Source organism: Vulpes lagopus, chromosome 23 (assembly GCF_018345385.1).
Source record: "Vulpes lagopus strain Blue_001 chromosome 23, ASM1834538v1, whole genome shotgun sequence".
NCBI classification, from domain to species: Eukaryota; Metazoa; Chordata; class Mammalia; order Carnivora; family Canidae; genus Vulpes; species Vulpes lagopus.
The window spans coordinates 8,853,571-8,868,966 of NC_054846.1; the positions used below are offsets into that span (position 1 = coordinate 8,853,571).

Below are 15,396 nucleotides of genomic sequence, written 5' to 3' on the forward strand. Positions count from 1 at the left end.
CTAGTCTCTTCTACCAAGTGAGGACAGAGTGAGATGTTGTAGTTTGCATTAGGAAAGAGGGCTTTTACCAAAACCAGACTGTGTTGGCACCCTGATCTCACATTTCCAGCCTCCAGAACTGCAAGAAATAAATGTTGTTTATGAATTACCCAGTCTGTGGTATTTTGTTGTAGCAGCACAAGTGGAGTAAGGCACTGGCAGATAGAAAGTACTCAGTGGATCAGCATAGAGATTATCTAGAATCGCCCCGTTTATAAGACTTTGAATGTATATCTATACACATAGCTGTGATTTCCTGAATCTCCAAATACTGCAAGTCCTCAGTAGTAGGACTCATGTCTGTTTTTTTCTGTGAATTTTCTGCAGCAAAGAGCTGCACATTATAGCTTCTGATGCTGTAGGAAACCATGAGATCATATAAGGTTGTTTCCATGGACTTGCCATTCAGGTCAAGTTGGGGTAAAGGACTATCATATTTGCTTAGATGATGGACTTCAGAGAATACATTCTTACATGTGTGTTAGTTGCAGGGTTCTCAGCCTACAGAATCTGGGAAGCTAGATGGGATTAGATTCTGAAATTCTGTTTCCTGTTCCTCAATGTCTCTATTCTCTTTGTTGAGACATGGAAAAAAAAAAAAGCAACAATCCAAAGAACAAAGACTAACAACAAATACCATATTTCCACCTTCTAGGATTATTCTGTCAACTTTTTTTTGTATATTTGCTTTTATGATTTACTCTAGAAATATAAACATATTAAAAATAAGTTAAAGTCCCATTTGACCGTCTCTTCAAGTCCCCTTCCTGTACTTTCTCTAAATAGATGATCACTGTCATGAGATTAGGCTGCATTCTTTCAGTCAATTTAAAAGTAACTTTATATGCATAATAAGTGGATATTTGTGTGTTTTTAAGAATCTTACATACTTTAAGTGCAGTTGACCACATGCTATTCCTGTCCTTTTACCAATTAGAGAGAAGCAGGGGTGAGGCAGGCTGTGTGGTTTTATGATGCCAGAAAAAGGGATGTTGTGGGAGGTGGATATTAGGGAGATTATATTCCTGAGACCATAGGTCTGCAAGGCAGAAGCCAAGAAATTTTCCTTAGATTGAAACAGCATCTTAATGTAACAAATCCCTTAGAGGGCACTTATTTACTGCTTCTGGCCACTTTGGCATCATATGAAAGGCTTTGCTTGGCCTCATAGGTGTATTATTTAGATGGTTTATTCTATAACCCTTTGTTCTTTTTCCTGTTGTCATAGCATAGTACTTTTTATTTTACTTTATGAACAACAAAAATCCGGAATTACAAAGAGTACAGGACACTGCTCATGAGATTCAATCAAATTGAGCAAACCTGAATTGAGGAATTTCTATGTTCTGTCTAGACAATTCCTAATCAACCTGTGAGGCTCAGTCATCATTTGAGATTTTGTGACTTGGCTCTGAATCTGACACAATGTCATTTCTATGCCTGGCAACTATTGTGCCCTTCTTTCTCGGTGTGATTTCTTTCCAAATGTCCTCTTGGCTAAGCCACATAGCCAGTTCCCCTTTGACTATTCATGGAATAACATCCCATTCACACATGCTGGCTCCTTCGGAATCCTCTCTTCCAAAGAGAGTCTGATGTAGGGAGTCTGTGAAACCTGCAGAAAACCGACCTGCGAGACTGTACCTGCCCCCTCAGCAGTTAAGCATTCTCAAAACCTCAGGCAGATTAGGAAACCAAGAGCAGAATTATATTGGCCAGCACTTCAAAAGGCAAATAGTTTCACTTTTTATGGCCTTTAAGTGGAATGTACATCTGCTGCTAAAAATTTTCTACAGGAATATGACAGGGTTGAGAAAGTAAACACAAAGGCACTGGCCCATGAGTCCCTGTTTTGGGCTTTGACATCATCCCTCTAGTAGAGGCCTGGCTTTTGGAGACTACGTTGTCTCACTTCACAGCATGGAAGCTATTTATTTGGTTTTTCAGGGAGGCAACTTTGAAGAAAAACAGTTGTCTAGCCATACTGACCCCTGTTTATCACAGAGGCATGGCTTATTGGCCTTTACCACAAGAATGTGTTTTGCTGGATCCTGGTCCGCTTCTCATTAAGACTTCCCTGTATCTCAAAGCATATCCCTCCTGTTCAGGAGCATATGAGCTCCTCAGATGTTGGCTTTCAACGTAAAAGCTTTTAGAATTTTATATATTCTTTCCATCCACCGTCTAGCATTTATTCTCAGGGATTTCTGGCATTGATTATAGTAAAGCCTAATTTGCATAAAATGTGGACTCAGAAATTGGCTCACATAGTCTTTGCTCTTTTATCAGTCTGAATCAAAGGGGAAAATGTCTGGTCAAATAAGTAATATTCGTAAAGTTCATATTGCTGAGCGACAAACAACTCAACATTCCTGGGTCAATTTTAATTTAATTATTAGCCAAAAGCATGTTATGTTATTTAACGATATACTGCTTTTGCTTATTTCAACACTTGCCCTGGAATTTATAGACTGTGCTGAAATGGAGTAGTGCATAGTAACTATGTCTCAATCCTAAAATGTGTTGGATACATAGCTGGACTGGAGAGATCAGGGATTTGAGGAAGCCTGTGTGATTCCATAACAACCTTTTGATATTCAAAGATTGTTTAATGCATCGTTTGAGCTAGCTGTGGGATTGGCTTCCCCACTAATCCTATGCCATTGAACCACAGACAATTTAAAACCAAACTTAACTGCTGTGTTCTGGGGAAATAGGAGGTTTAAGCATCATGCCTGGATAAATCCACCAGGAAGCAAATAAAAAACCATGGAAAACTTAATACAATAGTATATTCATGGGAACACCTGAGAGGCCAGACAGATACCCATGGGCCTCAATATAGTTATTTTTTGGTATAATTATTTTTAAAAGATGTATTTTTAAAAACTTGCCTGATCCAGTAGACTCAGAGAGGGTTGAGAGCTGGTTCATAAAGATTCTTTTGGTTCCACGCTCTTGCCAGCCGTATTCAAGTTGTTATTTAATGGACATAGATAACTAAGAGATAAATGGAGCTTCAAAAATTTGTTACTGATAGGATTGTTTGGGACATTGGCTTTTTTTGTGGCCATTTCAGGGGGTCCATGAGCTAGTTCCATAATAATGTTAAGATGGTTTTTGCTTTTTTCACTACGTTGATGTTTGCAGTAATGGGTGAATCTGGTGGTGCCTTAGCATGAATCAGAGCTGGCGCTGAATTATACCAACTGCTGTCCTACTCTTCATTGCCACTGTGCTCACAAGAAAAAAATACATGAAAAAAAAATGCCTGATTCACTTAAGAATGTCCTTGACGAAGCAGTGAAACTATTAATTTTCTTAAATCCTCCATGTAAATATGCATCTTTTAAAAATTCTATTTGAGGGGCACCTGGGTGGCCCCATCGGTTAAGCGTCCAACTCTTGATTTTGGCTCAGTCATGATCTCAGACTCTTCATTGGGTTCTGAGCTTGGCATGGAGTCTGCTTGAGATTCTCTCTCCCTCTCCTTCTGCCCCTCCCAGCTCATGCTCTCTCTCTCTCTCTTCCTCTCTCAAATAAATACATCTTTAAAAGAAAAATAGTTTAAAAAATAAAAATTCTGTGTGATAACCCAGGAAGAATGCCTAGAGCACTTCTAATTCCTCCCACAGAGCAGTGGTTGTCTAGAAAAAAACTTTATGCAGTTGTTTGGATTGTGAGAGGAACTAGCTGCTTTTTTCATTAAACATCATTTTTACTTGGAAGAACAATTTCATTTCTCTTATTATTTTGTTAGAAAGTATAGCAATTTCTTTAAAAAATATGTTAACATGTAACAGATATGTCTGCTATTTTTAAATAAATTAATACATAAATCATTTTTTCAGGTTTCATTTCTATATGGTAAATAGCCCACATAAAGTAATCCTTTTTGGTGTCTTCAATAACTGTATGTGTCAAAGGTACTTAAAAAAACTTCGAGAAGCATGGCCTGGAGTAGTTTTTCTGAAAAAAAAAAAAAAAACTTTCCTTTGGATGGTAGCTCTTAAATTCAAAGGTATTACATTTCTGTGATTCTAAGATTCTGTGATTTTGATTTTAAGATTTTGAGCTTTTTACAAGAAAATGGGTAGAAGAAAACATGGAGGTCTGGCCTAATGAGAGGTCTTTTCATAGTTAGCTATCTGCATTAGATAGGTTTGAAGAGGTGAGATGAGTGAAGCCAGCGTTCATTGTTTCATTTTTTCAACAATTTTTTGAGTATGTGCACTATGCAGAATATGGTGTTTTTGATCAATGTGAAAGCTACACAGTGAATCACACTTAGAAGTGCCAGATTATAATCTCCACAAAAGTAAAAAGCTTGTCTTTTCTACCTTGGGAGACAGTGTGGTGAGTGAGGCAGACGTTGGTAGAGATTCACGTCATAACACTAGTTTAGTCTCCTTGGTAGAGATTCACATCATAACACTAGTTTTGTCTCCTTGGGCAAGTTACTTACCATCTCTGAGCTTTTTTCTTATTTGTAATGTGGGAAAAAATGTGTGTCCTTTTGGCTTATCTTGATAATTGGAAAGTTTGTGATGTAAAGTGCTTAGCAGTATCCCGGGACTTTTGTATCCAAGCTGAATAAAGGACTTTATAGCTATTTGCTAACCCAGAGAGCATAAAAATAAATCTGTCTTCAAATGGGGATTTCTGTAAGTACATGTAGCAATAATCTTCGAGAAAGATTGAATTTTGTAAGGCAGATTTTTTTTTTTTTAGTTGTTTCCCAGTTCTATTGAAGGATACTTGACAAACACAACTGTATATACTTAAGGTGTATAATGTGTTGATTTGATGTTTGTATACAGTGTGAAATTCCATGATCAAGGTAATTTACACATTTATCACCTCACATAGGTACTTTTCGTGTGTGCGCGAGAGAATGCTTAACGATCTCAGGAAATTTCAAGTATACAATACAGTATAATTAATCATAATCTGATCCTCAGAACTTACCCATCTTGCAACTGCAAGTTTCTTTCTTTCTGCAAGTTTCTGGCCAGCATCTCTTCATTTCCCCACTTCCCAGCCCCTGGCAATCACCATTCCACTCTCAAGCAGTATTTATTTTCAATAAGCAGAGAGTGAATTGGCTTTTTATAAAGAGGACCAATTTCCATCAAAAGATATGAATTCAAATAGCTTTTAGATATGTTATATTAGATTGTGTTCATCATTGTTAAAGAAAAAAAATGTTCAGTGACGCTTGTTAAAGACAATAAAGAAGATCTTATTCAGGATGATCCTTTTAGGTATGGGGACAACTGTAATGGGACTTTTTGGTGAGGAGATTGGGCTCCACCCTGAGTACAGTATGGGCAAGTGTGAATGTACAGCCAAGGAGCAGGAGAGGAGTCAGTAGATGGCAAATTATGAAGAGGAAGCACCAGGGGTAAGAAAAGTTCTGGTTTAACTGGCCTAACCAGATTCTTGCTGAAGATAGACCAGGGCCATCAGACATTGCCCTGGGGGGACTGGTGGGAGATGAGGAGCCCAATTAGATATCGAGAGTGATCAGTTATCAATGGTGGGGGACTCCGATTAAACTGATTTACAGGTTCTTGCTAGAACTGGATTGTATATGGAAGTGCACAGATAGGTCTAGGAGAAAGGTGCAGGAGCCTGACTAAAGTTACGTCCAGCAAAGAATCATTGTTACTGTAATCAGAATTGTGTTTTCGCATCATCATTTAGATTATCTTGTTTTTGTCAACTTCCTAATAATAAAATACAACATTATAGGAGAAGATAAAATTGATAAAAATTTTATGAGAACACCAAAAGTTAATACAGTCAAGTCAAACAAAGAAAGTTTTCAGTGACAGTGTTCCCTCAGATGTAACTATGTGTAATCTTAAGCTTGCTTACAACTTGATTTAATGTTAAATTATTAAAAATGGTGTTTCATTTCCTCAAAAGAAGGCACTTTTTAAACATTTTACTTACATTACTCTTGTTTTAATTTTCTTTGTTTAACATAAACCCATTCCATAAATACTTTATGAAATGTAAAAATTATTGTTTTTCTTAGTCTGAGTGTTCTTTATAAATCTTTAGAGGAAAGTGGGTGTGCCTTTGGCTGAGGCTATTTCCATGCAGCTCTGCTTGTGCAAATTACAGATGTGCATTTTCTTTCTCTAAAAATAGATTATCACTTGCCTGGTGACTCTCTCCAGAGTCTTTATGTGGCAGAATGATGCTTGACTTCTGGTTCTTATCCAGAGGTACAATATGTGGATTCCCAACATTGCATGCATAGAAATAGATTCAAATGCATTGTCGCATTAAAAATGCTCTTACTAAAAAAAAAAATAAATTAAAAAAAATAAATAAAAATGCTCTTACTTATACATAAAGAAATATTGTTCTATCTTTACTTATGACTCAGTAACATGGAAGAAACTAGAGATTCTACATTGAATTGGTTCATATTGAGAAGGATTTTTAAGTGGAATTCTCCAGATTAGGTAGTGTAGAGCAGTGACTGCTGTTTACAGAGGCAGAGGCAAAAGCGAGCCTATGGCATTGTTAGATGCATTTATTGTGAACTATTTCTACTTTCTCATCGTTCATCAAATGTTCTGCTGGTCACATTTATATGCATAGGAATTTAACAGGCACCTGTTGTCATGGCAGCACAGAACAAATATGAAATCTATTATCTTTTTTTTTTTTTTGAAATCTATTATCTTATGAGGTGAGAGTTCCCGAGTGATGCAGGTGCAGGCTGGTGAGAACACTTTTGCTTTTGCTTGTGTAGCGTTCCCACAGTGAGACACTAAGTCTGTATTAAAAAGTACTGTGGGGACTGTAAGATTTGTTTGAGGTTGGTCTTCTCTATAGTCTGGTCTAGCTTCACAATGTTCAGTAGACTACAGGGATCCGTCTAATTTCACTGGCAACCATACACTGGTTCATATCAAGACAAATTCACACAGAAGGATTTTCCAGTGTGAGTCATTAGCTAATAAATGCGTCTATATGTTTTTGTGTTTCTTTGTACCTGGAGTTGGGCTGATAATGGTAATGATACACACTGTCTTTTTGCCTTTTTGAAATAAGATAATTGTTGAAAATGAGACTTTTTTCCCTCCACACGTTTTCTTAAGACAAATGAGATGTCCAATGAGGTAACTGAAAGTCAAAGAAATCTTGTAGAAAACTGCTAATTATAGAAAAGGATACCCTATTGCTATTTCTGTCCCATCTGATTGTAGTGTCTTTCTCAAGTGCCTATTACCTGTAAGGTATTATGGCAGACTCTCTGTGGGATAGAACAGTTTTTGGTCCATGGTTAGTGGGACTAAACCCAAATAAAGGAGCCAACTGAGAGAAAATGACAAGCACAGGAAGTTCCATTTTTTTTTTTTTTTGCTCCCTTCGCATTTTTCCCCCTCTATCCAGTAGAGGCTACTTTAAAAAGACCCATGTCTTCCTATGTCACCATTATTTTGTATTTGATTCTTCCTAACTCTCGAAAGTTCTTTTTATAATACACACTATCGAGTGCCCAGAAGGTGCCGGGTATTGGATGAGTTACTATGGTAAATTGTTAAAGTCTACTTTATTACACATTTTATTGCATTATTTAAGCTTTCTCTCTAAAAAAAAGACAGTTTTCTTTGTAAAGGTACAATTTTTAAGTGGTTAAAAACAAATAACTTGAAAAGAGATGGTGGGATCTTAAGTATTGACTCAGCATCAGAAACCGACACGTACATACACACATACACTCACTGAGTCCCTTAAAGAAATGTAAAGAAACTGCGGTAGAAAAATTTACAGGGTCACATAATTTAACTAAAAGAGTCGAATGAAAAAAAAATATTTGGATTAGGGGAATTTCTTTTCTTTTTTTTTTTTTTTTTTTTTTAAGATTTTATTTATTTATTTGACAGAGAGAGAGCCCAAGAAGGGGAATGGGTGAGGGAGAAGCAGGCTCCCCACTGAGCAGAGAGCCCAAGGTGGGACTCTGAGATCATGACCTGAGGTGAAGGCAGATGTTTAACTTACTGAGTCACCCAGGTGCCCCAGATATTTCTAATCTATGTGAGGAAGAACATCTTTATTTTATTCTGTCTTCAGCTTCCAAGAGAGGTCCTGATTCCGTTTAGTTTTCTTTTCTTTTTTTAACATTTTTCCCTTGATGTGCTGCTCCCTTGCCTTTACCTTTCTTCCAGCTCAACTTGAGAAAATATAGTGAGACCTGAAGGCACATCAGATTTTTTGGCTTTCCCCTAAAGGCGCAATAAAAATACTCTTATCCATCTTTTGCTCTGCTACCTGCCTTCACGTTCCCCTTACCCTCGACAGCTCGGGCCTGCACCATCCTACTCAAAGTGGAACTCAAGGACTCTGCTGGTTTACTAGTCCATGACAAGTACAAAAATTGCAAGCAACACTTAGAAACTTTGATAGAAATGTGGTAGAGGAATTTCATCTGTTGATTCTAACAAATGTTTGGTTGGTATTTTGTATTTTTTAAAATTTTATTTCTCCAGTGATAAATTATTATCATTATTATTTAACAAATAACAATCCATATGGATTGTGAGGCTGAGGGAGAGAAACAACAAAACTACCTGGTCTTTCACTACAGACAGTCTGAGAACTACTGGTCTAACGTACTCTCAGTTCTTCTAAAAATGTCTTTTGATTTCCTACCTTCATGCCTTTGCCTATTTTTTAGCAAATACTCCCTGTCTCTCAAAACACAACCATAATATCCTCTCCTTCATGCGTTTTTTTTTTTTTTATTTATTTATGATAGTCACAGAGAGAGAGAGAGAGAGAGGCAGAGACACAGGCAGAGGGAGAAGCAGGCTCCATGCACCGGGAGCCCGATGTGGGATTCGATCCCGGGTCTCCAGGATCGCGCCCTGGGCCAAAGGCAGGCGTCAAACCGCTGCGCCACCCAGGGATCCCCTCCTTCATGCGTTTTTATCTGAACTCCTACACTGCATTTTTTTTGGTATTTCTGCTGAAACCTTATAACCAGCATTTATTAAATGTAGTGACATTTAATATTCTATACAAATGCACTTTGCACTTGCTTTTTTTTTTTTTTTTTTCTTCACTACCACCTGGGCTACATATGAGAGATACAATCAGGATGGGGAAGGGCATGAATATTTGGGTTAGAATCCTGAGATCTGTCATTTATGAAGTGATGGACCTTGGGTCAGTCAACCAGTCTCTTTGTGCCTCACTTGCTTCTCTTATCAAATGGGACTGTTGGTAGCATTGATCTCTTCAGGTTGCTTTGAGGATTAAAAGCAACAATACGTATAAAGCATTAAGTTTACAGTTCCTGACACATACTAAACACTCAGTAAATGATTGCTCTTATGTTTTTCATTAATATTAGCAGCATTTTTAGAATATTTTTTTTTGCATTTGTTTAGACATTGCTTGGAATTAGTCATTCAATCCCATTGTTTTGAGGAAAAAGAAGCTATGAAGCCGTTGCTTTGATAGACCCACTTTTTTGTTATTTATTATTTTTTAATAATAAATTTATTTTTTATTAGTGTTCAATTTGCCAACATACAGAATAACACCCAGTGCTCATCCTGTCACACCACCTCTAGTTCATTTCCCAGAGTTAGGAGTTTTCCATGTTCTGTCTCCCTTTCTGATATTTCCTACCCATTTCTTCTCCCTTCCCCTCTATTACCTTTCACTATTATTTATATTCCCCAAATGAATGAGACCATATAATGTTTGTTCTTTGATTGATAGACCCACTTTTTGAAGACACATCTAGAATGGGCGTTGTGCAAGAGTGGAACGTCATTGGGTTTCTATAGATTCCTATGGGGCTTTGGGGAGCTGGTCAGTGCAGCAGAGGCCTACTTGCTTAGGTTCTGTAAACATAACTGAGTCACTCATACGATACTTTTTTCATTCAGGCAAAAGTAACACTCCCAAAAGGAAAATGGAATTAAAAAAAAGGAACTTTAGAAGAAAGCAGTATATCTAAAAATATCCCCACGACACCAACAACAAAAAAATTGGCTGGGACACCTGGATTTTTCTGAGTATAATTTTAGTTAGGTAAACATTGAAAAGATATATTTTCCTAAAAGAGGAAAGAGTAATTTTATGGAAAATGATGGTTGGTAGTAATCTTTAGATTCAGAAGATCGATTCTATAAAAGATTTTCCTTGTTTTAAAAAGTGAGAGGTTGTGAATTTGAACAAGTTGCATTAATGATGATCAATACTCACAGTCGCTAGCCTGATAAAATTTACCCCCAATGAGTCTTCTTTGTAGGATAATTTTCTAAGGACATAGACTTGTGGATGTGAATTACAGTGTTTGATTATGCGGTAGTTAAATGGAATGATTATTTTAATGTGTGCGCCAAAAAATATATTAACACCATATTAAGGATTCATAGCTATTGAGGATATGCTTTATTAGGCTTTAAAAAAATAGGTAGGCTCTCTTGGAAGTAAGCAGAAATGTATTCAACATATAAGTAAATTAAATGCCAAGCAACATGGCATTGAATTTAAGGGAGTGGATTATGGTTTTGTGGTCAAATTATTTGTGGTATAGTGAATGTGAATTCAAAAAGAAGACTCTAAAAATTCTGAGAAGAGCTAGGGAACAAGATTTAAGAGCTACTTAGGCCCTTGCTAGACAAGGACAATAATACAAAGACATAATTTACTGTGGTTAGAGGATAAGGAAAATGAAGTGAAACCCAGATTATTTGAGGCCTTAAAATCTAATTCTATATTTGTAGGTGTACACACACACACACACACACACACACACACACTCAATGTGTGTTAACATACCCACCAACTTTATGTGTAGATCTGAATAAAAGGAAGGGTGAACATTTTCTAGAAGAAGAGTTGAGCTGAACACACACACCCGTTTTTAATAATAAGGTCTGTTAGACTTGAATGGCACAACAGTCTGTCGGGGAAGTGGTGAAATCATCACAGACTGTTGAGTGATTCAAAATTAGATCAGACAAAGCACTTTAAAAATACACTGTAGGAAACAATCTAGGCTGGGAAGGCAATAAAAAATGACCTAAATCGGTCTTTTCCACCTCTAACTTTTAATGTTTTCTTGTAGTTTAAAAATAGAAGAGTATAATATTTATAGAAATACTGAAAGTTGGGGTCTAAACTCTAAGGCGCTTATTATTTAACAATATATTTTTGCTACTGATGGCTTTGCTGTAGAAACAACAGAAATGTAGCTCTATGTCTTCATCGTTTCTTCACTGATATGAAGTTAACAATGAAGAAAAAAGTTCAGGGTTCTGGGTACCATTATGAAGTAGTTTAAGGGCCAAATTTTATTTTATTTATTTATTTTTAAAGATTTTATTTATTTGAGAGAGATATAGTGAGAGAATGAGAGAGAGAGAGAGAGAGAGAAAGAGAGAAAGCACGGAGCCCAGATGCGGGGCTCAATCCCAGAACCCTGGGATTGTGACTTGAGCCCAAGGCAGACCCCTAGCAGATTGAGCCACCCAGCGCCCTTAAGGGCTAAGTTTTGGCGCATAAAACTTAAGTTCTAAACCATTTATCCAACCTAACAGACCTTAAATGTTGCGGTTAAAATTAAGCAGGATTTACTTTTTTTCCCCATATATAATGTCATTATAACTGGATATAAACATACGATGGTGATGGAGCAATGGTATAGAGCGTCTTTGAGAATTATTAGCTAATGTATATAAAAGAGGGAAGATCAATGGAGAAGCAGCTTCTAGAAGGGTTATTTTTCACGTCCTCTCCGACTCTCTGATCTTAACTTAAATGATTGCCAATCAGATGCAATCTCTTTATGTCACTTGATTTCTCCTATATTCAAAGGCAGTCAGGATACTACACAAAATGAATCAAATTGTTTAAAGAGAAAGGGCTCCATAAATTTTTCTAATACTTTCTAATTTCTGCTTTTTTTCCATTTAACCTATAGTGATTCGCTTGGGGACACTCTTGCTCACCTTTGGGCGACCCCTGTCCTCATATCAGACGGAGACACTTTAACCAGAAGTGGGAATTTACTGTTCTCTGCAATCAGCCTATGTGACCTTTTGGATAAATCATTGCTTAGACTTATAGCCCCATGGATCAGCTGCCTGGAACCAATCCCAAGAGAGGCCTCCCTTTATCTGTACGTTGCTTGTAGATCAGCAATGTACCCTCTGCATTATCCAAATGTTTCTTGGCTCACTGACCACCCTTGTCCCATGTGACTGGTTTTACATAAATGACATAGAAGATTGGTTTAGGCTGACTTCTTTTACAATCCCTGTTTCTCAAAATATGCTGGTTGATACAAAGTTCACTTTTGTGCAGAAGACAGAGAGGATGGTCATTTGTGCAGTTCTTAAGGTTTGCTGTGGTAGTGAGGCAACATTAAATGACCACTTCATTTTCCTCTGGGAGTAGTCTTGGTGGGGAGGTACTGACCATGGGCAACATTTTTTTTTTTTTTGTGCCCAGCTCACTGACAGGTGGTAGATATTCAATAAACATTTGTTGGGTGAATAAATGAATGAATGGGTGGTCATTTCCAAGGAGGCTAAATTTCGGTACTGCTCTTTCTGCATTCCTTTCTGAGCAATTGGCCTCTTAGAGTGGCCAGCCCCACAGGATCTGCAGAAACAGGGGAAGAGAAAGGATGGGAATTTACTGCCAAAGTGTCGGGTCCAGCCATCTTTTGAATCATGAGTGTATGTGTACTCTTTGATTAGCCTTAAACTATTTGACATGATGTTCTGGGTGGAGAATCATGAAATTTTGGAGACAAATATAGCTGTGTCTAAATCTTAACTTTGCTACTTAGTTATATGCTATCTAGAGTGGATTATTTAACCTCCCTGAGGCTCAATATTTCTTCATTAATATGGAGAAATTGCCTTTTGTCTTGGAAGCTTCTTCCTTTCTTTTTCTTTTTTTTCTACAATGAGATACCTTTTTCTTTCTTTTTAATTTAAATTCAATTTGCCAACATATAGTTTCTAGGTAAATCACTTCATATAGTATATATGTGTGTGTCTCAAAAATAATAGCTATTTTCACTTTTTTTTTTTTTTTGAGTATCTTCTAGATGCCTGGATCACAGCTGTGGGTGGTGATCCCTCCAGCTAACTAAATTCCCACTAACTGTACAAGGTACAGTGCCATAGTATCATTCCCATTATACAGCCAATTAAATTGAGAGTAGGTGATGTAAAGGACCCTACACAATGTCATAGAGCTAAGTGAGAGAACAGAGATTTGACTTGAAATTTATCTAATTCCTAAGCTGAGACTTTAATTAATAAATATTATTTCTTTCCTGCCCAAAAGAAATGGAGATGACACAATTATCCCTTTCTAATTGATCTGTTTACCTCTTCTATAGGATAGAAACCCTATCCCCATAATAAACCCCACTGGACCCAATAATTTTATTCATGGTGCTCACTTGTTTAGAATCTAGTTGTGGGCCCCATATGGGTAGTGCTTTTTGTTATCATTGCTGAATGTCACATCTTTTCAAAAGATTCATTCTATGTTATTCATTTCAGGTTAGATAGCGTAATTCTAAAGTCCAGAGAGGTCAGAGGATGCAGTAAATTTTTAGAGCCACTGAGATAGCACAGGTTTTCTATAACCCAATTCGAGAAAGAAAACAAGCTATATAGCCTTTAGCCATGTGAAAAGGCAGTGGTTTCTATCTTCTGTCATCAGTAGAGTCAGAGATTCTTCTGGCCATGTGTCTGCATATGATGTCAGTGGGAACTTTGAATATTAAGGGTGGAGATGTCTAACTTGGATGATCTGACTTTGGAGCTGTTAGAAGCTGGAAATGCTTTTAACCATGGCTTAGTCAGAAGGATATGAACCTTGGACTTACTCTGACAGTTGCCTTTAATTAAATGAGCCTGGCTCTATTAGATTCTGGCAAGGCAGCTATTTAGAAAGCACTAATTCTTCAGAAATCTAACTTTCCCAAGTTTTGTTTTTACTCAGCATCTTGGATTTTGTTTTCGTTTTCCATTTTCAGATTTATAATCGCTTAGATACAAATTGCTGTGGATTCCGACCTCGAAAGGAAGATGCCTGTGTACAGAATGGACTGAGGCCAAAATGTGACGACCAAGATTCTGTGGCTCTGGCACACATTATCCAGCGAAAGCATGACCCAAGGCATTTGGTCTTCATAGACAACAAGGGTTTTTTTGACAGGAGTGAGGATAACTTAAACTTCAAATTGTTAGAAGGCATTAAAGAGTAAGTTTTATGATGTTGTAACATCTGTGGGACATCACTTTTCGATTAAATAAGTAGTAAGGTTTTGAGAAAACCCAAATGCTATGTGTGACTGATCTAACCCTTGAATGGAATTGTGGATGTGGAATCGGGGACTGGAGGCCCAGAAATGAGAAACAGACCTAAACAGAACAGAACAAGACTGCGGCCTCAGTGTCACTATCACTAACCCATGCAACCTACAAAACTCCCACTACATTTCACATCTGTTGTGTTGGTTGGGCCTCATTGTGAACATCCACGTGGGTAAGGTTGGAAGCATGCAGGGACCTCTGGGATAGGAACCAGCAAAGCAGGGGTGAGTGGGTAGCAGAAACTCCGTTATCAGGGCATGGGGCAGAGGGAAGAACAGGCATGCAGATGTTGACTGGGGGGATGTCCAAAGGCATAATACACTCAAGAGACTTCTGAATGCAGTGGGAAATTAGAGCTAATCTGCTGGAGACAGTGACTTTTTGAATTCAGGTAGGAGGGTTTTTGAACTTTTGGAAATCTTTCCGGTAGACATAGACTATGGGGGAAAGTATCTTGAGCTTATCTATTTGGAAATAAAGGAAACAGACTCTTTTAATAATGGCAGGAACCCGCTGTAGAGTGTGGGCCATTCAACTTTAGCTACAGGGATTGAGTGCAGATTTCAGGCCCCCCAGCTCATAGCCGCCCTACATAGCCTTCCTACCTTGTCAGAAATCAGTGACCAAGACATTAGGGTATGTCTGAGACTTGCAAATAGAAGGGAGCATTAGTGAAAGAGTTAACCAGCTCAGTGAAGCTAAGTGACTGCTGGAGAGCACGTGAATGAGTCTAAAATTGAGAGTAGAACCCCAGTCTTCCAAATCCAGGTCCAGTCATTTCTTCTGCAGTGATTTGTTTGTTTACGCTGTTGCTCTTATTAACAACACTCTGAAGCATGTTTCATTAGTTCTTCCTAGTTCTCCGAATCAGGTAATGTGGATTTTATGTATTTTCAGGACTAGAAACAATACTGCTCCCATGAAAGTTTCATGAGCCCCAATTTCATGAGTTCTTGCCGCATCTTGCATACTC

At 37.6% G+C, this 15,396-nt stretch overlaps 1 protein-coding gene across 1 annotated transcript in view; it reads left to right on the forward strand.

The window, feature by feature from the left end:
* The window catches only part of GASK1B (golgi associated kinase 1B), a 45,253-nt gene that overhangs the window by 25,756 nt on the left and 4,101 nt on the right, over positions 1–15,396 (forward strand). Inside the window, exon 3 of the mRNA XM_041738928.1 lies at positions 14,084–14,310. Coding sequence (XP_041594862.1) covers positions 14,084–14,310 — 227 coding nt within the window. The remainder of the gene's footprint in view (positions 1–14,083; positions 14,311–15,396) is intronic.